The 25,994-nt window shown below is 39.0% G+C and overlaps 1 protein-coding gene across 2 annotated transcripts in view; it reads right to left on the bottom strand.

The window, feature by feature from the left end:
* Positions 1 to 11,776, bottom strand: part of ANAPC1 (anaphase promoting complex subunit 1) — a 102,052-nt gene extending 90,276 nt beyond the window's left edge. Inside the window, exons 1-9 of one of the 2 annotated variants that reach the window (XM_025994353.2) lie at positions 11,483 to 11,776; positions 9,122 to 9,358; positions 7,932 to 8,093; positions 5,376 to 5,427; positions 5,035 to 5,135; positions 4,403 to 4,485; positions 3,055 to 3,128; positions 1,145 to 1,290; positions 701 to 921 (exon numbers count right to left, since the gene is read on the bottom strand). In XM_025994353.2, coding sequence (XP_025850138.1) covers positions 701 to 921; positions 1,145 to 1,290; positions 3,055 to 3,128; positions 4,403 to 4,485; positions 5,035 to 5,135; positions 5,376 to 5,427; positions 7,932 to 8,093; positions 9,122 to 9,334 — 1,052 coding nt within the window. In that variant the 5' untranslated portion in view covers positions 9,335 to 9,358; positions 11,483 to 11,776. The remainder of the gene's footprint in view (positions 1 to 700; positions 922 to 1,144; positions 1,291 to 3,054; positions 3,129 to 4,402; positions 4,486 to 5,034; positions 5,136 to 5,375; positions 5,428 to 7,931; positions 8,094 to 9,121; positions 9,359 to 11,482) is intronic. The other variant, XM_072767149.1, reaches the window with a different exon arrangement.
* Positions 11,777 to 25,994: the final 14,218 nt, after the last annotated feature.

The raw sequence follows: 25,994 nt of genomic DNA, 5'->3' as shown, positions 1-25,994 counted from the left end.
CCAAGTGCATTCATGGCATAATCCCAGTCAGAAATATTTTTTTAAGGGAAAAACTACTTAAATGGTTCACGCTAATGTGCTTTATTACATTCCAAAGATTTAAAATTGTTGTTAGAATTCATCCTTTACTTTTAAAACTGAAAATTAGTTCATTTTCTGCCTCAGAACATGAATTGTTTTTATTATTCCAAAAGGTCCAAACTATATTCTTATATATCCAGATACGTACATACCAACAAAACTATGTCCCCATATTACCAGGTATACACTAATAAAAATGAAAAAGCTAATGCAAACAAAAACGAAAGAAGAAAGAAAGAAAGAAAGAAAGAAAGAAAGAAAGAAAGAAAGAAAGAAAGAAAGAAAGAAAGAAGAAAGAAAGAAAGAAAGAAAGAAAAAAAAACAAAATATTTTTGCAATTAATATTCATCAAACTGCTGCCATTTAGTGGTAATGAGGCAACCAATCTTACAGCAAGCACAGCCAGCTTCTAAATAGGACTCATTTAAAAAAAAACTAGCTTTTACTTAGTAAAAGTAACACAACTGGGATAATTGCTATTTTCTGTAAAAAAATACCCAAGAGCTGTCAACAGAGATCATAAATCTTTCGTAACAATAAGAGAAAGTTTGAAAAGAAGGTATTTCTTTCTTGGGAGATCCTGTTAAAACAAGGAAACACTTCCACACTTAATTCCCACCTTAGAGCTGCCATGTTGGAAATAGAAGGTGAACGAGAGTGTAGACTGGGTGAGGAGGTCGAGCGACTCTGACTGTGAATGGAGGAGTAATTCTGGAAAGGTGAAGCCACGGGAGAATCTCCTTTGGAGAGGCTTCTGAGGTGTGCTGTGAGGGAGCTACTACTGGCCACATTCTGTGGGGTTCCCCCCTGTTCAGAGAACTTTAAGACAACATTCTCTTCCTTAAGTCAAAATGATGAGAAGGGGGGAAAAAAAGGCAATAATTAGATTAAAAGGGTAATTTCCTGGTGAGAATTCAGGGTAGAAGCCAGTTATTAAAGACACAATATTTCCTTTTTCCTATAAAGCTCAATGCATTTCACAAATGATTCTCCCAAACACATGTGAAAGTTTTCAGTGTTAGCTATCCTTTCCTACTAAGATGTGACTTGCCTTTATCCTTACCTCTGTTTTGACTCTCCGGAGAGCCCACACAGAATGCAAACTTTGAACAGTGTCATAGGTCATTATAATGGAGGGGTCAGTGTTGAGAAAAACAATTTTCATTGCATGATCTACAACATATTGCACCCTTGATGAACCAAAAAGACCTTTAAAGATAAAACAGAAATGATCAGGTATTGAACAATGAACTTTGTAAAAACAGTTCTTTATGAAGTGACTTCCTGTAATTCCTAAAGAGAAATTCAGCCAATTAAGACACAAAATCCATTAACATAGAATTACCCTGAATTTTTAAATTTACTTTGGGCATCAACTTCCTCAAGATACGTAAAGATAAAGATAAAAATACATTACCAGTTTCAATCTCACACACATGCAATTACATGTTAAAGATGTATGCTCACTCAATGTCCCATCGGCCACAGGCAGAAGGTCCGTGACTACCCAACAGCTGACCTGTAAACTGCAATCAACTATTCTGCCAAGTTTGACCTCTTGACTGTTTTCTTCTCTATGAAATCTGTCCTCTATAATAACTATTCAAACACAGCTGAACAGTACACCTTTTACTGAGCATACACGCAAAATAAGTTTTCCCTAGTGAGTTTAACTTTTACTTCTATAGTACCCTGAAATGATTTCTATCTATAACCTTATCTGACAGCTTCCTAAATGCTTCCCTCTGTTAAAATACTTTTTAATTTTCAATAATTATTTTATAAAATGAGAGGTATTTTATAAAGAAATGAATAAAAATCACTCGTAATTCAACCATCTCAAAATATCCACTATATTAGGGAGTATTCCTTGTAGTGTTTTTTTCCTACACATATACATACTTTTTATGCTTTTACAAAATTAGAATCACACTGTATTCAGTTTTATATTCTATTTAACATTATGAATAAGCAATTCCTGAGATTATTTTTCAAAAGCATGATCAATAATGGCTTCACACCATTCAGTCACAGGGTCTAACGTGTGTAATTAGATAGTCTGTAATCATTACCAATATAATATAGAATTATCAACAAACGTTTTTGTAAAAGGCCAGAGAATAAATAGCTTAGCTTTGTGAACCACATACTGACAGTTGCATAATGTTTTTTTCTACAACTCTTTAAAAAGATAAATACTATTCTTAGCTCATAAGCCTTACATAAACAAGCTGTTGGCTGGATTTAGCCCATGGGCTGCAGTTTGCCAAGCCCTGATACAGAAGATTAAAATCTCAGTGGAATTTCAGAATATGTGCTTAGGATAAAGTTCTACAAGTGAAACCGGTAAAAAAAAATAATAATAATTTTATATATATATATATAGAAGTATTTTTTTCAGTTTCCAAGTCCTCATTATTTATAATTACCTATCATATTTGGCCACATTTAAATTTTTTTTAAGATAAGCATCTAGAAATACTCATAGGAAATACTAAAAGTTCTGCATCTCAGCAAATTAGTTTATTATGAACAGCAAAAATGATTAAAATTTACACAGAAGTCTATGAACCTATACTTTTTTCTCCAACAACAACAAAAAACAATTTTAGTTTATCTAAGTATTATTCATTTACTTATTAAGGAATTACCAAGGAACAGAGTCAAGAGTCATCTACAGATAGGTTAGCAAATCTATCAATATTCCTGATTGATTATAGGCCCTATTTTTAATAAAAGAATAACTATTAAAACAGTTAATACTGTTTCAATAGTTGGTATTCAGTAAGTTCTTGCTTTAATATAAATTTTCATAATAAAAATGTTCAAACTACATTATTTCTATAAAACAAGCCAATTAAAAAAAAACAACTCAATTTTCAAAAAGCTCCTTCATTTCCTCCCATCTCCTAAACTCAAAAAAAAAGAACTTAAAATGAACATATGTGAAAGAATTTATAAAAATACACTTACTTCCAGATTTACAAACAAGTGGAGTTATTTCATCTAGTGGATGCAGCATGCTGAACATAGTGGGTAAAGGTTCTCTAGTAATAAACAAATAATCAGTGATCACCAACACAGAATCATTCCATTTGTGCGCAAATTATGTGCTTTTTTCCTGCAAAGAAATATCTTCTCCAGAATATACAAGCAACTAGAAACCTACCATCTCACAAAGCAAGCCTCTAAACGTTTTACAGTATCTTCTATTTCATTCCTGGAAATCGCTCTTCTTGTACATGGTAATTCCATGCATGCACACACACAAGGAAATCAATATAGCCCAGGAAATCTCTACAAACAGCAGTCATCACATTACAGAACCAACGGAGTAATAACCATAAGGCAGTCTTTTCCTTCTTTTTTAAAACCTCTCTTAGTGGCAGTGTGTCTTTGGCAGCTAAGAAAGAAATTTAGAGTCCTACCTCCATTTACAAAGTGCCCCACCCCCAAAAAAGGAAGAAAAACTTCAAGTAAATAAAAAGGCTGCATTTTTTTAAGGAATGATTAAAAAGGAGAAAAAAAATAGGTCTTCTACCTAAACACAGAAAGATTAAAATCTATAAGCAAATTTTTAAAACCAGTGTCTACTACTTGCAGCAGACTATGGCAGGTACTGTATGTTACTGCCTTTCAGTAAGCTCACAATTTATTAGGGAGACAAGGTAAACATGCCACCAATAAGCATCTACCATTTATTGTGCACCTGATATGTACTAAATCCTACATCAAAGATTATGTGCATTAGCTCATTTAATCTTTGCATAAATCCAAGAAGTTAATGATAGTACTTTTGTAACAGATAAGGAAACTAAAGCTAAGAAAGCTCTAATGACTTGCCCAAAATAACACAATGAAACAATGACAGCTTTAATAACAGAGTCTTTTTTATCCTTCAGTATGTGCTTGTTTAATTTTACTATGGAAGGGAGAAAGGAAGTAGATAATTAAATGCCAAAACAGAAGTAGGGCTCATAAGTATACAATATTGAGATAAGAGAAAATGGCATTTATCTACGCTGTTAGCATGGAAATCATCATCACCTTGAACTTTTTTTTTTTTTAAGATTTTTATTTATTCATGAGAGACAGAGAGAGAGCAGCAGAGACATAGGCAGAGGGCATAGCAGGCTCCCCGCAGGGAGCCCACTGCAGATCTCCATCCCAGGACCCTGGGATCACGACCTGAGCCAAAGGCAGACCCTCAACCACTGAGCTGCCCAGATGCCCCCATCATCCTGAACTTTTAGATAATTTTACCTCAAAACCAACACCAAAAAAAGCCCAAATAATATACTGAACTGAGTAAAACGAATACCTGGGTGGACCTGGAGGTACCTCATGTGTAGAACTGCTTCGTTCAAACAATAATCCATATTTGGTGGGCCAAACATTTGCAACCTATCAGGTAAAGGACAAGAAAAAACAGAAGTAAAAGAAATTACTCTATATAACATGTGCTTAGGAAACTATAAAACATTAGATTTTGTTCCAATTTAATAAGCTTTACAAAACAATGTGATCATTAACTGTATTTTTTTAAAGTCCAAGACAAAATCAAACCTAAGAAAGAATTCAATCAGAAATTCCTGCCACTGGCTAGTAACAGTACCAAAATGACAATGTGATAAAATTTTAATATAACACTAGGTATAAAAAAGATGATGAGAAACAGGAAAAAGACTAATCTTGGTCTTGTGCTTTAATATTACAATTTCTTTTTATTTTTTATAAAAAAAAACTCCATAATTCGCTTCATTAAAAATTTTATTTTTTATGCAAAGGATAGAAAAACAGTAAGAATTAAAGCTGTTAAAATTTGGTTACTTTATCTGAATAAAAATGACATTATTGATTACTACAAAGCATAAGGATAGCAATACTTCTGCAACCAATTAATTCAAGAATATTATACAACTAAACACAAAAACAGTAAAACACTCAATTTACCTGAAAAGGTAAAGAAGCTATGTAATCTTTTCCTTCTATGCTATGCATGTTAATACATGAGCTTTGCAATATACATATGCATTTTTCTACTTCATTGCTACCTGAAAAGAAAGGATACAACAAGATTTATGGTTTTTTGTTTGTTTGTTTTTTCAAAAAAAAAATTTTTCAACAATCACAAACTGCAATTCCCAATAGCACAAATTCTTTTATGTACCATAAAAAAACTGCTTAGGCTAAATCACTATCATTAGTGGCTACTTATTTTGAACAACAACAAAATCCAAGGAGATAAACATCTGGAGTAAGATGAAATAAAATTAAAAAAAAAAAAAACTTACTGTAGGCCTTCTCAGACTTATCCTGTGATATAATGAAGTCACACCACAATGCCTAAAATCAAAACAAAATATTTACCTGAGAAAATTTTATCTAAATAATAACCTATTCACTAGTGGCATCTGACTAATAACAATGACACCTAGGTAATACCCGTACCTCCTTATCATACCATGGGAACAAAAAAGAGTAAGATAAAATAAAATTAGACTAATTAATAAATATTGTAAGGAGAGACAAACTATGTTTGCAAATAAGTTTTAGAAAGCTAAAGAGTTATCAGAAGTGTTCAAAACTACCAAGCTATTTTATAATCTCCAGACTTACCTAATGATCTTATCATTCTCAGACTGTATTAGACTCACATTAGAAAAAAAAACTTTAGAAAAGCTAACATTTTCCTTTCTTAAAGGCCCCCCACTCATAAAATAAAAACCAGGAAAAGTTATTAGACTTCATTCCGCATGCTTGACAATTACTTATTGAAATTATTTAGTGGCATTTCTGTTTCTCTAAATTATGGTAAAATATATGTAACATAAAACTTACCACTTTAACTATTTTTTCTTTCCTTTTTAAGAGAGAGAGCGGGAGAGGAAGGTCAGAGAGAGACAGAGAGAGAGAGAGAGAGAGAGAGGGAGAGAGGGAGGGAGGGAGGGAGGGAGGGAGGGAATCTTAAACAGGCTCCACACCCAGTGCAGAGCCCAACTCCCAAGTCGACCCTGAGATCATAACCTGAGTAGAAATTGAAAGTCAGATGCTTCACTGACCGAATCACCCAGGCACCCCTATTTACAAGCAATCTTAAAAGAAGGCAAGAGAAAAGAGATAAAATGTCTAACCACATATCTATGGAATCTAATAAACACGCAATCATTCTTGGGAGAAATTAAGATGGAAACACAAAAGCAAAGAATTATTTGGACATCATCAAATCCATTTTTCATGTCTACACTAACCATATGGATTATATATGGAAAAATTATCATCAAAAAGATCATTGGCAGGGTTCCTGGGTGGCTCAATTGGTTGAACATCCAACTCTTGATTTCAGCTCAGGTTAGGGTTAGAGTTGTCAGACGGAGCCCCATGTAGGGCTCCATGCTGAGCATGGAGTCTGCTTCAGATTCTCTCTCCCTCTCCCTTTGCCCCTCCCCCAGCTTGCACAAGTGCCTGCGCTCTTTCTCTTTCTCAAATACATAAATAAAATCTTACCAAAAAATAAAAGATCTGCCTATTCTAGGCATTTCATATAAATGGAATTATACAATATGTCACCATTAGTGACTGGATTCTTTCATTAGGCATAATATTTTCAAGATTCATTTATGTTGTAGTATGTATCAAGACTTCATTCCCTTTAAATTTTTTTTTATGATAGTCACAGAGAGAGAGAGAGAGAGAGAGAGAGAGGCAGAGACACAGGCAGAGGGAGAAGCAGGCTCCATGCACCGGGAGCCCGACGTGGGACTCGATCCCGGGTCTCTAGGATCGCGCCCTGGGCCAAAGGCAAACGCCAAACCTCTGCGCCACCCAGGGATCCCTAAATAAGTAAAATCTTAAAAAAAAAAAAAATCTCTCTCTCTCTCTCTGTGTGACTATCATAAATAAATAAAAATAAAAATAAAAATAAAAATAAAAGATTTTACTTATTTACTCATGAGAGACACAGAGAGAGGCAGAGACACAGGCAGAGGGAGAAGTAGGCTCCATGCAGGGAGCCCGATGTGAGACTTGATCCCGGGACTCCAGGATCACACCCTGAGCCGAAGGCAGGTGCTCAACCACTGAGCCACCCAGGTGTCCTGAAAAAAATAACTTTCTAACATCACTTAATATCTAGTCCATTTGCAAGTTTTTCAAATGTCCCCCCAAAAATGTCTTTTTTAGCTGATTTTCTAGAACCAAGATTCAATCAAAGTTCATTTAACAAGTTTCAAAAAAAGATTACATTTGGTAATGCCCTTTTAGTCTTTTAATCTACAACAGTCCTCACCTTTTCTTTCTTTCTCTCTGACATTTTAAAGAGACCAGAACATAAACTGTCCCCCTAATTGTTTTCTCATGGTGTTTTTTTCTTTAAACTTTTTATTATGAGATATCTCAAATGTAATATTAAGTAAACAGAATAGCAATGAATTCCCATCCACCAGCTTCAATAATTATTAAACTTTGGCCATTCTTGTTTCATCTACAACTGGAGATGAACTGCACATCTTCCAAAACCGCATGGCAAATGCTTAATTTTTCCCTTTAATTACCAATTTCAGAACAGTTAGGTTTATTTTTTTTTTTAACTTGTTAGTTCTATCTTCTTTTTTATTTTCCCAAAGATTTTATTTACTTATTCATGAGAGACACAAGGAGAGAGAGAGGCAGAGACACAGGCAGAGGGAGAAGCAGGCTCCATGCAAGGAGCCAGACATGGGACTGGATCCCAGGTCTCCAGGATCACACCCTGGGCTAAAGGCAGCATTTCTGTTAAATTCTAAGACAAAAGCTTTTTTTATAAAAAGTGTTAAACAGTCAACTAAATGCTAAAATTCAAACCAACTCACCTGTTGAACAGGACTGTCAACTGTAAACGCTTTATAAACAGCCAATGCCTGGCTTTTACTTCCTTTGCTCCAGATCACCATATTTCCAGCCACATAGAGTTCCTCATCATAATCCACTTCTTCTCCAATTTCACTGACGCCTTTCCTTAACTGCCAGCTTTCCTTAAAAATTAACATATGTAAGACATGTTAAAGCACTCTCTTTTTCAATAGTATGGAACAAGATTTATTAATTAAGTAAAAGAGTCATCCAGATACAAGTCTCCTACTCTCTCTCTGCCTATGGAGTAAGACTCAATCCAAACCTAACTCTCAGAAAGTTTGGTGCCACTGATTAACGGACAGTGGGTGTGTATTATAAATCTTACAGGTTTCATGAACGAGAATTTACTCAAAAATTCTGTATTAACTGCCTTATGTTACTATATTATTCTGCCGAAAATATAAACAAAAATTATACTTATCTATAAGATACAAAAATGAAACCAACATACTCGGGACACTAAAAAGGTATATTAAGTATATGTGAGGGTGATGGAAAAGGAGTAGTGAGGTATACACAGGAATTACTGGTAATAATGCAGACTTCCCCATTTCACAACTGCATGTACATTCACCTTCCTTCACTTGTCCTACCCATTAAATGAATGAGAACAAGAAAGGTTTAGATTTCTAACTACATAAACCTCCCTTCCCTGAGATTTTGGTAACCCAAAGGGATACAAGAAAGGAATAAGGAAGGAAAGAAGACTGATTTTCTGATACACACTTACATCTCATTCCTCTATTTAAGAATTACTACTCTACCTACTTGTGCAGAATTTTTTTTCTCCTCTAGAAACATGCAGATCTTTTGCAGCAGGGACTATTTCTAACTCTACCACCTACTCCCCAAAACATGAAATCTGGACTCTACATACTAAATGAAGAGAAGGAGATTTAAAATAGACCATAATCATACTACCAAACTGGACTCTTACTATGACACCATGAGTTACACATGTCTAAAATAAATAACTATGGCACTATAATACAATGTTATTACTTCCTTGATTGAAATTACCAAATAAGAATCTTGACTCTACAAGTTGCATCATATTCATTTCTCAGATGCATCTGAGTAGCCTTAAATTATAAACAGATCACATCACTCTACGTTTCAAAAAATGTACTGGGAAACTTAATGGAACCTTCTGTTTCTCGTGGATTGTAACCTCCTGAAGGGATCCCACCAAGCCAGCAGCACCATCAGAAGACCATAACTCAGAGGCTGGCTGCAGCTGGCGAAGCTGAAGGTTCAAAGCATTAGGGTGGTGCTTGCAGTGGTCTCGACCAAAAGGAACAAATTCCTGCAAATCCCCGGCTGCAATCATCGTTGCCCTTTCTTCATAGAAGTTCGACATGGGTTCCAAATATCAACATTATTTCTGCATGAATTCAAACACATTCTGGTCAGCTTCTAAAGTCAAAACCAGAATAAAAATACCATAAAAGTTTACAGAAGTCATTAATCCTTAGATGAGTGTCAAATAATTCTATCATATTGTAGGTATACAAGTAATCATAGTATCAAAGGGCATTCCAGATTCCATGAAAAGCATATCTAAAGGATCAATGGCATATTGGAATGAAACAAAAAAATATTACTTCTAATTCATCAGTAATTGAGTACTGCTTTTAGTTGACCCGTCCACAAAAGACCGAATAATTCATTAAATGTCATCAGCAGTTCTGACACTTCAATTCATTTAAACATATAATTACAACCAATTCCAAATTTTTGGTCAAACCAGAACCAATGCATGAATAACCCTGGCCACAGAATAGTCATGCTGGCAGTAAATTTAAGATTGCTAGCTTTAAAAAAAAAAAAAAAAAAAAAGACTGCTAGCTTACATTAGTACAATCTATGAAGATACAGTTCATTAGTAGATGAGCTATGGGTGGAAAAATGCTCCTTTATCTCCAAAACATTTCTATATACAGTAATCAACAGCTAATAAAATTTTGATGCTCTGCCGTGTGATATATAAGGTGGATGCCGGTTCTGTGTCTGAGACAATACCTACATTAGAAATAGGCTTTGTGGCATCACATTTAAACTGCAATCCTCGAACATGGAAATCAAAACAAACATTTGGTATCAGCACTACAGACAGGAGTTTAATTAAATTTGACTGTGATTTCTCATGTGAGGGTTTTTTGGCATCCATTTTCCTTGCTGCACTCTCTAAGCATCTGTAGTTCCTACGCAAGTTCCTATACAGCAACCAGAGTTGCGAAGCTATTTTGCTGTGAATTAACATTATTCCTGAGATTACTGTATGTCAAAATGGTGGCACTTATTTCCTCCTGCTAAAATTCAGAATTGAGAACAGGTGAATTTAGGACATAACTAATAACGTGCCTTATAAAACTTACAGGAAAACAACAAAACTCTGCTGGTCTTCCTATTTCCTAGTCAACAGGAGAGCCAGCATTAAACTTGCGACTTTATCCAACTTCAGTTGTGCAATTTCGAAATGTTATTCTATTAAAACTTTGAGAAAATTACATTATTATGTGATTATTTTAACAGCGCAATATTCTTCTGTACGATGAAAACATACTGAAGACTTTCATAGGGCAGCCCGGGTGGCTCAGCGGTTTAGCGCTGCCTTAGGCCCGGGGTGTTATCCTGGAGACCCAGGATCGAGTCCCGCATCGGGCTCCCTGCATGGGGCCTGCTTCTCCCTCTGCCTGTGCTCTGTCTCTCTCTCTGTGTCTCTCATGAATGAATCAATGAATGAATGAATGAATAATAAATAAATAAATAAATAAATAAATAAATAAATAAGAGTTTCATAGCAGCCCCAAATTTTTGTGTTTACTTATTAGGGGCAACATTAAAAAGCGACATATAAAAGTACTATATTACATTAAATAGGCTATAAATCAAGTTATCAGCATCGTTTACTAGAAACAAAAACGACGCTGCCCAAAGTAACCACCAAATTGCTTCAAGAGACCCATTGATCGTGGAGACCCAGGATCGAGTCCCGTGTTGGGCTCCCTGCATGGAGCCTGCTTCTCCCTCTGCCTATGTCTCTGCCTCCCTCTCTCTCTGTCTCTCATGAATAAATAAATAAAATCTTAAAAAAAAAAAAAAGAGAGAGAGAGACCCAAGTGCACAGGAAAGGCATCTTGCGGGGAGCCTCCGCAAAAAGGCAGAGCTTCCTCAGCCTCCTTAGGGCTGGGTGACACCAACAAGCTAGCCCCCGGACCTCGGAGAATCCCGTCCGAGAAGCAGGGGGCCGACTTAGAAGCTGAGGCCCCCACGGGACGCCGCGTCCGGCTCAGGAAGGAAGTCAGCGAGGCGCGGCGCGGGAGGTGCCCCCCCGCCCCCGGGAAGCCCAGTCCGCAGGCCAAGGACCACCAGGCGCAAACGCGTGCTCAGGGCCTGCCCCCGGGCTCCCAGCCATCTAGTCACCGCACGGAGGTCCACCTCGGCGCCGCCGCGCGGATCACGGGACACGCGGGGAACCACCGGCCGCTGCCGGCCCGGCCCGCACCTGTGTGACTCGGGACGCGTCAGGCGCGGCGAGCCCCGGCTGCTCCCCGGAGGCGCGGGGCCGAGGGGGCCCGAGGGCAGCGGCAGGGCCGGTCACGGGGACGCCTCGGCCGCCGCAGCTTCTCATTCCCTCTCCCTCCTCTGTTCCGGAGGAAGAATGGACTGCGGCTGCTGCTGGCGCGACAGCGAACGACAGGCAGGCGTGCGGAGAAGCCACTCAGGCGAGATGTTCAAATGAACGCGTCCATCTTAGCCTTCCCGTCCTGCCTCGCGCGGGGGCGGGGCGGGGCGGGGGGGGCGGGGCGTCGCGGGAGGCGCGCGGCAGCAGTACCTCGGTCCTAGCGCCTGCGCAGCCGCGGGGAGAAAGTGCGGGGCGGGCTTCCCAGGGCGCTGCAAGCTCCCGCGGCCCCGCCGCGCGCGGCTCCGAAGGCTCCCGTCTCTGCTGCAGTGTGTACCGTGAGAGGTCCCTGCTGGCGTCCAGATCTTCTCCAGGTGGTGTCATTACAAGCGTGAACTGCCTCTTTCACTTCAGCCTCCTGACCCCCAAACTGGAAGGATGTACTTCCAGGCTTGGGGCAGAAAGGGATGTGCTGATTTTTCTCTAATATGCCAGTGCACTTTAACTTTTTTGGGTTCCGGAGCCTTGGAAAAGTTGAAGTTAGGGAGGCTCCTACAAAAACGTAGCGTGACTTTTTGAGCTTCATACACACTTCCCCCATGTGATCCATAGATCCAGGTTAAGAAGCCAGCTTTATCCCGCACTCTGTGTCTTGTGGATGCAACTGTACCGTACCACACTTAACAAAAACTAGAAAAATTTCTTGAGCTATAATCTCCCATTGCATGGTATCTCCAGGTTAAAAGTATTGTTAGGCATCCTATTGCCTTAAAAATAAAGTTTAAGTTATTTAACCAGAAATGTAAAGTTGGCTGAAACTTTATGTCCCCTGGGATTCCCCAAACACGTTTTGCACTTCGTGGCCCTGGTATCTTGGTTCATTCTCTTCCTTTTATTGGGAATGTCAGCCTTCAGGGTTTAGCTCAAATGCCTTTTCTCAGAAGCCTTTGCTCCAACAGGAAAGAGGCTGCTGAGGACTGAATGTTTGTGTCCCAGCAAAATTCGTATATTGAAACTAATGCCCCATGGGATGGTATTAGGAAATGGGGTCTTTAGGAGGTGCTTAGATCATAAGGGTGGAGCCTTCATGAGTGGGATTAGTGTACTTCTAAAAGAGACCCCACAGAACTCCCTGGCCCTTGCCACCAAGTGAGAACCCAGCAAAAAAAACAGCTATCAGTGAACTAGACAGCAGGTGTCACCAGACACGGAATCTGCCAGCACCCTAATCTTGGGCATCCCAGACTCCAGAACTATGAGAAATAAAAGTTTGCTGTTTATACGCCAGGCAGTTTATGGTATTTTAGTTATGGCAACCCCAATGGACTAAGCCAGAGACTTTCAGAAGTTTCAGTAGACTTGCATTTCACTATAGTCATTTGCCTGAAACCAAAAAATCCCCAGACTTCCCTGGCCTGATACAGGGAGCAAATTTTGATCAAGGCAAATTGATCAGTGGGAACAAAGCTGGAAGGAGCCAGTCAAATAAATTTCCTTTTCCTCTCCCCGAGGTAGACTACTGTAAGGCATGGTCTCTCTGCACCACCTGTCAGGAGATGTGTGTGGCTGAGTGGGCCACCTGCCAAGCAGATTCTTGATGTGAAGCAGCATCAGCACAGTATTTCTCATCTTCCCTGCTTCTTTTCCTCTTTCCTTCATTTTCTCCCTGTGGACTAAAGCATCAGCGCTCATCAAGCTTGCTTCTGGCTTTTTTTTTTTTTTTTTTCTGGCTCTGTCTTTTAAGGAACGAAGGCAGCACAATCTTATGCTCCTAATTATCTAATCTGTAAAGCAGAATCACTGAAAGGATTCATTCATCTCTCCCTCCTGGGTGTTCCCCTGCTGCTCACAAATTCTCTCAAGATGCTTCTCTGCGACCGCAGCCCACAATGTTCACTGTGAGGAAACCAAGGATGATGCTGACATTGCCCCTCCTGTACTCCCAAAGACCATCCATCCTCAGTTGCCAAAGCAGGGCTGTGTTCCCTGCCGAGTGGCCAAACATGTCATTCTCCCCCACTGCGGCACTCCAGTGTCAATAACAGGACTGTTTGTACTCATGGTCTGACAAAGTCTCTTAAGGAAGCAAATCTTCTAGCTTCTGCCACTAACCTCTGCTCATGGGGGTCCAAATCACAAATCCAGGAGTTTCAGAGAATGGTCATCTATTATCTCCATCATCCTTCCATTCTCTTCTGTGGGCATTTGAGGCATCCACTTGGCTCAGAACACAGAAGCCTGGTGTAGACTCCTACAGACAACCAACTCACTGAACTCCTGCCATGTCCTCCAAACAAGCATGGATTACCTTTAGGCCTCCTGAGATTGCATTTTGGATACAGATACAGGTATATCTAGTATTATAAAGTAGACCTCTTTGGTTGGTGTACTTACCTGGTAATTAGCAAAAATCTCCATATATAATTGGTGTGCCAAAGATTTTGATAAAATCCCTGTTTGTCACTTTTAATCTGATTATGAGAAAATAGACAAGTCTCTGCACTAATAGCTATTGCTGCATAAAATATTACCACAAAATGTATGGGTTGGAATAATATATTTATTATGTCATGATTTCTGTGGATCAGGACAGGCCTAGATGGGTCTTCTGCTTAGGGCCTCACAAGGCTGCAATAACGGTGTTGTTTGGTGTATGATCTCATCCAATGCTCTGCTGGGGAAAGTTCTGCTCCCAGGCTCAGTCAGAATTAAATTTCTTGGGTTCTGGGACTAAGGGCTTCAGCATTTTTCTGGCTGTCAGCAAGAGGCTGTCTTCAGCAACTGGAGGTCACCCATAGTTCCTTGCCACATGGGGTTCCCCAATATCATCAAAGCTTGCAAGCCAAGAAAGCAATAGCATTTACTAGCAAGAAGTCAATCATAATCTTAGTCTAACCACAGAAGGGACATCTCATCACTTTTGAGGGTTAGAAGAAAGTCACACTCAGAAGTGAGGGAGGATTCCATAAGGAAGGAGGGAGCATTAGGGGCATTCTCAGAAGCAGCCCCCTGCCATATCCAGTATCTGCCTGGTAAGTATAAGACCTTAAACTAATCTTTTTAGCTGAGAGTGAATTGTATGCCAGGTTCTTCCTCTCTTATGAACCCTTGCGACTGCTTCCTCTCTGCCCTTCCTCTCTGGGCCTGCCCGGGGCCCTATATCTTCCTCTCTACCAGGCCTGCACCAGGCCCACAGCTGGCGCCTTTCACCCTCCAGTTCTTGACAACTTCATAGTCTCAGAAACTACAGAAAGACTTTGGTTAAAACTAGGTTTTCTGTGTTTTAACTACTGCAGAGGAGAGACAGGGAAAACAAGCTGCACCTCAAAGCCAGAAATCATACTTGATTTTTATAGGCTTGAAGAAAAAGGACCAAAAAGCCAGGGGACAGTTACCAGTTCATTTACACAGTAAGGGAATAACAAGAGGTATGATTAATGAGTTATTGCATAATGTTTTATGAACGTATTCAGTTTTCTGATATATTCTGATACACAAATGTGAAGTCAATTCAAGTATAGGGGTTCAGATTTATAATTTGAAGTAGACTGACCAATCATCCCAATTTTCCCAGTCCTTTGTTCCCAGGACACAGGACTTTCAGTTTTAAAACCAGACATCCTGCATCAAATGAGACTACTGGTCACCCTAATTTGAAATGACAAAAGGCAGGCTTTACACACAGTTGAGCAAACCCTTACCTTCTGGGACCTTGGGTATTGGGACATTTCAGGGAATTAAACCCCACAACATATTAAATACAATGTCTTCATTTCAAACATAAGGCTAGTCTGGCTGGTCTGACTCTATGTCTCACAGTGTATTTGCAAAAAACAGTTTCAAGATCAGGAACAATTTGGGTGCCTGGGTGGCCTAGTCAAGCATCTGCCTTCAGCTCAGGTCCTAGTCCCAGGGTCCTGGGATCAAGCCCCGCATTGGGCTCCCTGTTCAGTGGGAAGTCCTCTCCTCCCTCTCCCTCTGCCTGCAGCTCCCCCTGTTGTGTGTGCATTCTCTCTATCAAATAAAAAATTTAAATCTCAAAAAAAAAAAAAAAAGATCAGGAACAATTTTCACCATTACATTGAGCAAACAGGAAGCCTAAAAACCTAGGAAATTAGGAGTTTCATTCATTTAGTCAAAGCTTGTCCCATCTTAAAAAGAAAGTTCATATTCCTGATCTAAATTTTTTTCTTTACCAAAAAGGTTTATGATATCCTGATTACGCAATGTAAATGCTACTTTTTCAAATAATAACCCGTTTTCCTCAAGAAAAAGACAACAATCTCAGAGAACTGTAATTAGAGATTAAATTGAGAGTAGGTGGCATGTGGAAACTAAATTATAAAAGACTGTGATTTTTTTTTTCCAAAGGCAACTCAGGTTAGTTTGCTTAGTACATTTTATATCAAGTTCTTCCCAATTCTGATTTTAACCAGCAGTGCTCTATTATTTTAAGCCTCTGGGTCTGTTTGCTATTACTATAATTGCTAAATTAGTAGGCCACAAGACTTGAAATGGTGATGGTAATGGAGTTCTTCATAGTACAGTGAATATGTTATTGTATGGTACTGACTTGGGGACCTTAGGTACAAATGGCACCAAACAGTCATTCGGTAAATGGGATGACAGCTCCTGTAACATAACAAAAAACGATTAAGGTAGCGCCTTTTTTTAAATTTTATTTATTTATTCATGAGAGTCAGAGAAAGAGGCAGAGACATAGGCAGAGGGAGAAGCAGGCTCCTTGAAGGAGAAGCAGGCTCCTCGCAGGGAGCCCGAAGCGGGACTTGATCCTGGGATCCAGGATCACGCCATGAGCTGAAGGCAGAGGCTCAACCACTGAGCCACCCAGGCGTCCGAAGATAGTGCTTGCTAAAATTCCTCCATGATAAAGGTATTCTTAGCCATCATTCATGCCTAACTAATCCCAGGTATGAAGACTTTACTAAGTGAGGGTGTGTAGTTAAGGTTGGTGGAGAAGGAGTAACACCATATGCTGACAAAGAACTATACAGCTCGAATTCTCACTTGTCTCAATAGGTTCAGAGGTAATTTTGTATAGTATTTACATTTCCACCTCTGAAAAAAAATGCCTTCCAGTTTCCAAAGGTAAATATGTGCTGTACATCATTCTCTATAGCCTTTCAAGAACTCTGAGAGGTCTGAGATTTTACTGTCTGCCTGCCACATTTCCATGAGTACCAGTAGAAGCTGGAAAACCACTGGGTCAGAGATGAACTTATAGCAGTAGCAGCAGAATAACAGCATTATTGTGCCAGCACCCTGAGCCCCAATTCCCACAGAGTTCTGTGAAGAAGGCCAGATGACATCTGCCTACACATCGGGTTGCATCACAGGAAAGGAATAGTGAAGTTAAGAAAACCTTATTAATGGGCAGTAAGAATGTCTGCCCTTTGCTTAAAAGAAGACACGATCTCCGTCTTCAAAGGCTATAAACAAACCTGCCCTTTGCTCCAGAGACAGATACCATTTCTATCTTCCAAAGTTTCCAGCCAAGACTGCCCCCCTGAAAGGCAAGTATAACTGTCTCCCAATATGGTAAAGTACAACTATCTGCACTATCAAAATTTCTTCCAGACAAGTAAATTAAAAGACACAGATTCTAATTTCACAATGGTTATATATTAGTCATTTCTTGCTATGTAACAACATTAACACAAACCTAGTGGCAATCGACATTTACTATTATCTCAGAGTTTCTAAAGAATGTTAAAATAATATATTTGTTGTTTTATACCATGAAATTTGGGGTCATTTGTTACATACCAATAGATATCTGGAATAGACAACGAAGATTAACACACATCTAAGGAAACTTATGTACCAGGTTGACTAGTAGCTCCCACACCCACCCTCCCCTCCAAATTCATATCCACCTGGAACCCCAGAACGTGCCCTTATTTGGAAATAGGGTCTTTGCTAATATTAGTCAAGTTAAAGTGAATTTATACCAGACTTTGGATAAACCTAATCCAATGACTAGGATCCTTACCAAAAAAAGAAACTTTGGATGCAAAGGTATAGATACACACAGGAGGAAGATGGCCATGTGAGGAAGGAGGAAGAGATTAGAGTCATGCTGCCGAAAGGCAAGTAACACCAAAGATTACTGGCAACCACCAGAAGCTAGGACAGAAGGATGGGATAATTTCTCCTTCAGAATCCCCAGAAGGAACCAACCAGATCGACATTTTAATTTTGGATTTCTGTCCTCCTGAACCACGAGAGTAAAGTTCTGTTGTTTTAAGCCACTCAGTTTAGGGTAATTTGTTACAGCAGCCCAAATCGATGAATACAGCCTCTAACATTAAAAACAAAAACAATAAAAAGTGACTTGGAGTAATGGAGAAAATACATAGAGAAGACAATTTCTCAAAAAAAAAAAGAAAGAAAAAGCATGGTTTTCAAAAAGATAAGAGAAGTTAAATTATATTTAGAGTGACTAGGAGTAGTATACTATAAAAAGGGATAATCAGAGAGCAAAAAAGAATTCTAAGAAATTAAAAATAAAGCTTTAGAAAGAAAAATATTTACTAAAACAGTTATAAAATGAAGATCTCCCAGAAAGTAGGACAAAAAGATGGGAAAATGAAAATGGGTAGGAAAATATAAGAAAATTAGGAGAATGGTCCAAGAAATCAAAATTCAAACAGGAGTTCCAGAGAGAAAGAGAGAGAGAATAGGAAAATACAGAGCACAGAATCAATAAAACCAGCAAAATTATCCAGAACTATAGATGTGATTTACTTATTGAAAAGACCCACCAAGTGCCTAATACAGTGGATGAGAAAAGATATACACAAAATCTTATCTCTGAATTTCAGATACATTTTTTCAGATACATTTTTGAAGAGATAGAACAGATCTACACAAAGTGTTAGGAGTCAGAATGGCTTCAGACCCGTACGTAGTACACTAACTGCATTTAGGGCCCTAATTAATGGCCTCCCCATATCTGTAAGCTTTGCCCTATAACTTTGTAGTCCCTTTCTACTCTGATAATGGCCCTGGCAATATGACTTACATTGGTCAAAGAGATGGTAGTGTTGAGAACACTTTAAAAAGGTAGGGGAGGGCCTTTAGCTCAGAGTGTGATCCTGGAGTTCCAAATTGAGTTCCACATCAGGCTCCCTATGGGGAGCCTGCTTCTCCCTCTGCCTGTTTCTCTGCCTCTCCCCGTCCCTCATGAATAAATCAAATGCGAGGGAGGGGGAAATCGGTCAGATGATAGATGTGTTAATTAACTTGATGGAGAGAATCCTTTCAAAATGTATACATATATCAAATCATCATGTTGTACACCTTAAATATATTACAATTGTAGTTCTCAACTATGCCTCTAAATAAAGCTGAAAAAAAAGAGTGGGTTATAGGAGAAAAGATAGATGCACAGATCCGTGAGACAGGTAGAGTTGAGAAACAGTTACATACAAATAGAGGCAACTGATATTTTTAAGTCAACTTTACTTTTCCAACAATTTAATTTAACAGAAAAATTGCAAATAGAGTTCAGAGAGCTCCCATATATCCCACACTCAGTTTTCTCTATTATTAATATTTTACATTTATTAAATGTAAGGTGGATACAGTAATGAAAATTAATGAACCAGTATCAAAACATTATTAATTTAAAACCATGCTTTAATTCAGATTTCATTAGTTTTTACCTAAAGTCCTGTTTCTGTTCCAGGATCCCATTCAGGATACAATATTACATTTAAGTTGCTGTGTTTCCTTAGGCTCTTCTTGTTGTTTATAACAACCTTAAAAGTTCTGAGGAACACTGGTCAGGTATTTTGTAGAATATTCTTCAGCTGGAATTTGTCTAATATTTTTCTCCTGATTAGACTGGGGATATGGATTTGGGGGAGGAAGATTAGCCATTTCATCCTATCATATGTATACCAACCACATGACTTAGTTTTTTTGATTTTAACTGTAGTCACCTGGCCTGAGTAGTATTTGTAACTTATTCTTCATATACTTTAAAATTACTGTTACCCCTGGGGCACCTAGGTGGCTCATCGGTTGAGTGTCTGCCTTCAGCTCAGGCTGTGATCCTGGGGTCCTGGCATTGAGTCCCACATCAGGTTCCCCACAGGGAGCCTGCTTCTCCCTCTGCCTCTCTTTGTGTGTCTATTGTGAATAAATAAGTAAAATATTTTTTTAAAAATTACTGTTACCCTCTTTCTACATTGTATTCTTAGGAAGGAAAATGATATGTGCAGCCCTCATTTATGATAGGGCAGCCCAGGTAGCCCAGCGGTTTAGCACCGCCTTCAGCCCAGGGCGTGATCCTGGAGACCCTGGATCAAGTCCCACATTGGGCTCCCTGCATGGAGCTTGCTTCTCCCTCTGCCTGTGTCTCTGCCTCTCTCTCTCTGTCTGTCTCTCATGAATAAATAATTTTTTTTAAAAAAAGGAGTAGAGTCAAGTGATTTTTTTTTTTTACAGAGTAGGAAAGATAGTCTTTTTGACAATTAGTAGGAAAGATAGTCTTTTTGACAATTTTGTATATGGATATCCATATACAAAAAAAAAGAGACAGAGAAACTTGATCTATAATTCATATTAGTCATTCAAAATGGATCAAAGACTTAAATGCGAAAGTAAAACTATAAGACATTCAGAAGAACACAACATAGGTATATATTTTTGTGACCTTGGATTAGACAATGACTTCTTAGATATCCTACCAAAAGATCAAAGAATCAAAAAAATGTAATATATCTGACTTCATAAAAATTGTTATGAGTTTGTGTTTCAAAGGATACTACCAGGAAAATGCAAAGACAAGCCACAGAATGGGAGGAAATGTTTGCAAGTCATACATCTGCATTTATTATCTACAATATGTAAAAAACTCTTACAACTCAACATGAAAAGAAACCCAGGATGCCTGGTTGGCTCAGTCAGCTAGGCATCTGCCTTTGGTTCAGGTCATGATCCCAGGGTCCTGAGATCGAGCAAAGAGACTGCTTCTCTCTCTCCTTCTGCCTGCCACTCCCCGTTTGTGCTCTCTGTGTCTGTCAAATAAATAAAATCTTTTCTTAAAAAAAAAAGATCAAAAACAAAAATAGTACAATAACAAATGTTGATGAGAATGTGGAAATATTGGAATCCTCCTACATGACTGGTAGGAATACAAAATGGTACAACCACTTGATAAGACAATTTGACAGATCCTCAAAAAATGTAAACCTAGAGTTATCAGATGATCCAGCAATTCTACTTCCAGCTTTATACCCAAGAGAACTGAAAAATATGTTCACGTAAACACTTCTACATGAATGTCCATAACAGCATTATTCATAATAGCCAGGAAGTAGAAGTAACCCAAATGTCCATCAACTGATGACTGGGCACATAAAATGTGGTGTATGCCTGCAATGGAATATTATTCAGCTATAAAGGGAATGAAGGGATCCCTGGGTGGCGCAGCGGTTTGGTGCCAGCCTTTGGCCCAGGGCGCGATCCTGGAGACCCTGGATCAAGTCCCACGTCAGGCTCCCGGTGCATGGAGCCTGCTTCTCCCTCTGCCTGTGTCTCTGCCTCTCTCTCTCTCTCTCTGTGACTATCATAAAAAAAAATTTAAAGGGAATGAAGTCTTGATACATACTACAACATAAATGAATCTTGAAAATATTATGCCTAATGAAAGAATCCAGTCACTAATGGTGACATATTGTATAATTCCATTTATATGAAATGCCTAGAATAGGCAGATCTTTAGAGACAGAAGTAAATTAGTGGTGGCCAGGGGTAGAGGTTGGAACATAGGGTGGAGATAGGGGAGCAGAAAATGACTGCTAATAGGTATGAGATTTATTTCTGGGATGATGAAATGCTCTAAAAGAATGATGTTGGTTGCACAAGTATGTGTATATACTAAAAACTGCTGAATTATATACTTTAAATAGGAGAATGTTATGCTATTTGAAATATATCTGAATAAAGCTATGTTTTTAAAAAATTTCTTAGATAAAACACCAAAAGCACAATCCGAAAATGAAAAAGAAATAGTGAATTGAAAACCTCAACAAAATTAATCCTTTTTGCTCTGCTAAAGACATTGGGTTTTTTAAAAAATATTTTATTTATTTGAGAAAGAGAGCAGACAGCAAGTGGGGAGTGGGGGTAGAGGGACAGAAGGAGAGGGAGAAACAGACTTCCTGCTGAGCAGAGAGCCCAATGCAGGCTCAATCCCAGGACCCTGGGATCATGACCTGAGCCAAAAGCAGACGCCTAACTGACTGAGCCACCTAGGTGCCCCTAAAGACATTGTTAAGAAAAAGAAAATCCAAGCCATAGATTGGGAAACAAATCTTGCAAGTCATATTATTGGCAAGTATCTTTCATCCAGAATATATAAAGAATTCTCAAAACTCAAAAAAAGGAAACATACCACCTTGTTCCTTGATAAAGCTCTTATAATTCTTAAATGAGATCTTCATCATGATCATGGTCACACATTTATTTATCCAATTTCAACCTGGTAAAAAAGAAGACAGATTCTTATTGAAGTTATGCAAAAAATTATGGTTATGAAAGAAGAACTGGGTAAATATTGTATAATTTTTAGCCAATGTTACCATTATTCTGAGCGGTTTTATAGACAAGAATAATCAATATATACCATTAATCATAACATAAGCTTTATTACATGTGTTCATTGTTAGCTTATAATCTCATCTACACTCTATGGGATTGCTTACTCTGATTTCCAATGGGTCAGTTAGTACAAGATACTATTTAAAAGATGTCTCATTCCAGTTTGAACAAGCGTGACAGTAAAATTGATGGCTAGAGATGAAGGGAAAAGGCTTTTGGATATGCTCACTAAAAGTAGAGTGTTACCCATAATTAAATCAAAAATAGGTTCTGTAGCAGTATATTTTCACGCATTTGTCTGCTTCTGGACTAAGTAGTCTGCAAATCCTACCCCAGCCCTTTAGTACAGGTTGACAGCAGTCTATTGACAATGTCAGTCTATTCTGTATCTATGGTACAGTCTTCAACTGTGGTTCTTTTCATGTTTTTTTCCTGAAGACCAATTCCTCTCAGGTAAGCAGAGGCCCTCACAAGGGGTTAATAGCTGGAGTTAATCCAGCTATTTTGTTATGTGCCCTTAGTGATAGCGCTTTCCTAGGCAGATTGTCGCTGAAGTTATGGACATAGCTTTTAAGATTTAATAACACTTTATTGTTGCACATGGAGCTTTCTCAAACTGAGAGACAAGAGAGACATAGAAAGGGTTATTGATAAACAAGGCTTTGTAAAAGATCATCATCTTTTGTGAAGAAAAGGCTTTTGGGATCCCTGGGTGGCTCAGCAGTTTAGTGCCTGCCTTTGGCCTAGGGCATGATCCTGGAGTCCCAGGATGGAGTCCACCTCAGGCTCTCTGCATGGAGCCTGCTATTCCCTCTGCCTGTGTCTCTGTCTCTTTCTCTGTGTGTGTCTCTCATGAATAAATAAATAAATCTTCAAAAAAATTAAAAATTTTACCCATACAAAAAGAACTACAAGCCTAGGTTTTACAACTTCAGCCAAGGGTGAAAAGGAAATTTGAAACACAAAAACACCGATCCAGCAGCTCCAGCACACACACACACACACACACACAATTTTTACACCCTTTGTGGCTTTTGTGGCAAGCAAGTACATCAAAGAGCACAGAGAACAAAAGGGGATGACAAAAGTACACGTGTCCAAATAAGCAAATAAGGGCAGCTGGGTGGCTCAGCGGTTTAGCTCCACCTTTGGCTCACATGATTCTGGAGACTCGGGATCGAGTCCCACGTCAGGATCCCTGCAAGGAGCCTGCTTCTCCCTCTGCCTGTGTCTCTGTCTCTCTATCTCTCATGAGTGAATAAATAAAATCTTAAAAAAAACTATTATCATCAGATTTTTTATTGTCTGCTACCTGGCAGATCACCAGACAGTCGGCCATTCCTGAGAAACCACCAAAATGAGACCCCTGTAATTTTAACGTATTGTTCAGCAAGTGGAATCTCATATACTTACCATCTCCATTCTGCCAGCAAACTATAAGAACTAGAAACTTCTTATTTTCAGAATGGTTTTGGCAAGCAAAATGGAGTTTTTTTTACATGTACTATCTCAATTCCCCTACAACTGCAAAGGCAAAACATTTCAACTACTATACTAGTATTTTTTTTTAAAGATTTATTTATTCATGAGAGACACAGGGTGAGAGAGAGAGAGACAGAGACATAGGCAGAGGGAGAAGCAGGATCCTTGCAGGGAGCCCGATGTGGGACTCAATTCTGGATCCCGGGATCATGATCTGAGCCAAAGGCAGGTGCCCAGCTGCTGAGCCACCCAGGCATCCCACTATACTAGTATTTTGTTCAAGAAACTAAATGGAGTTGCTCATAAGAATCAGTTCAAAAAAAAAAAAAAAAAGAATCAGTTCAGTTTCCCATTAAGCTACAAAATCTAGATTGTCATGCTTCTGCTATGTTCTGTAGCATGCTAAATGACTCCATACATCCACCATCTCGATGTCCCCCAGTCTTCAAGTGTTGGGCGCTTGTACATCCAGAAAGGCTTTATGCTAATCTGAGACTCTGCTAAGCACCATCTCAGTGCCTCAGTGAATTCTAATATCTAGATATTTGCACATCGCAGATGTTGTTTAGCATGGTGAGAGACTATCTTATCAACACCATCTTAGGTTTCCAAAAGCTGCAAGGGTTGGACACTGGTGCTTCGGGTTTGTCATTTACCTCTCCACATGCAGTCACCTACATGCTCCAATACTTGTACTTCCCATATATTGTTGACTGGGTGATCTGAGCTTTTTAAGTACACAATCTAAATTTGTCCTCCCTGCCCACACCACACACGTGCAAACACGTCCAGATACTTGAGCTGTATAATTTCCGATCTGTTGTTCAGCATGTGGAATGAGGTAGTTTATATGCTTCATTATCATACCCCAATAAATACAGGAATTGGGCATTTGGCTTTCTAGTATGTAGTTCAGCTTGCTGGATGAATGAAGTGTCAAACCAGAATTTTCAGCCCCATAACAAAGTACAAATGCCAGACAATAGTACTTCCACTTTTTTTCACCAACTCACTTTTTTTTTTTTTTTTTAACAAATTGGAACACTTGAATACTTGTACTTCTACTCTTTCCAGGACACCCAGTAGATTCTGTTACATGCACAACATCACTCCCCCAGCAAATTGCAAAAGCCCAACAATTGTTTTATGAATTGTTCAATACACAGAGAGAGATCTTTAAAGAGTAGTATCCCGGGATCCCTGGGTGGCACAGTGGTTTAGCGCCTGCCTTTGGCCCAAGGCGTGATCCTGGAGACCTGGGATCGAATCCCACATCGGGCTCCCGGTGCATGGAGCCTGCTTCTCTGCTTCTCCCTCTGCCTATGTCTCTGCCTCTCTCTCTCTCTCTCTCTGTGACTATCATAAATAAATAATTTTTTTTAAAAAAGAGTAGTATCCCTTTTCTGAGCTAGACAATTTTATTTTCAGTAAATTTTTCAGCCTAGTGAATGGGTTTTCTTGCAAAAGAGTTCCAAAACCCACAAAAGGAGATGCCTTTATTTCACTATGATAATCACTGTGCTGAATGTAAACCTTTACTTGTACCATTTCATTTTGCAATGACTACAAAAGCTATTGTACCCTGAGGGCCTGGAATTAGCCTGGGCTATTTTGCTAAAGTTCTCACATGGCACTGATTCCTGGTCAGGGCTTAAAGCATACTGATTAATAATGTTGCTTTGTAATCATGGGTTTGTAGAGGTTCAAGGAGATTTGTATCAGCTTGTCAGCATTGTTTATTGCAAACAGTTAGACAGATGATTTGCACCTGGTCTTAGTGAGACCCGGAGAGGGCTCTGCGACTGAGGCTGGTTATGCCTTGGAAATATGTCTACGTGACCAGAAAATATAAAAATTCCCAGCTGAGCCTCTATTTTGGGCTCCCTGTTTCCAAGGTGTTCCAGGTGGTTCCTGATGCAAAAGAGGAAATGCGGTTGGCCATATGCCTTATAGAAGAGAAGACAAAAGACCCTGTACCTGGCTGCCCTAGACCCCTTACCACGAAATAATCTTTAACTGTGTTGCATATACTTACTTTATTTTTGTTGCTATATTGTATTCTCTTTTTGTAACAAACCATACGGTTCGGATCTGGCCAGTCTTCTTTAACAGTGGATTTCTGTGCAATTGCCATTTAGTTATACAAGTGCAGTGGTAGATTTAGTATTCCTAGTGGATTACCTTCCCTACAACACAGTCAGGAGCTATACAATTGTACTCCCAATAGGTTGTTCAGCTCATTAAATGGAGACCCTTCCAACACCATCTGTGTTTTCCAAGA

Source organism: Vulpes vulpes, chromosome 8 (assembly GCF_048418805.1).
Source record: "Vulpes vulpes isolate BD-2025 chromosome 8, VulVul3, whole genome shotgun sequence".
NCBI lineage: Eukaryota > Metazoa > Chordata > Mammalia > Carnivora > Canidae > Vulpes > Vulpes vulpes.
The sequence above is the reverse complement of the archived record's forward strand: the minus strand, read 5'-3'. Positions and strand labels throughout refer to the sequence as shown.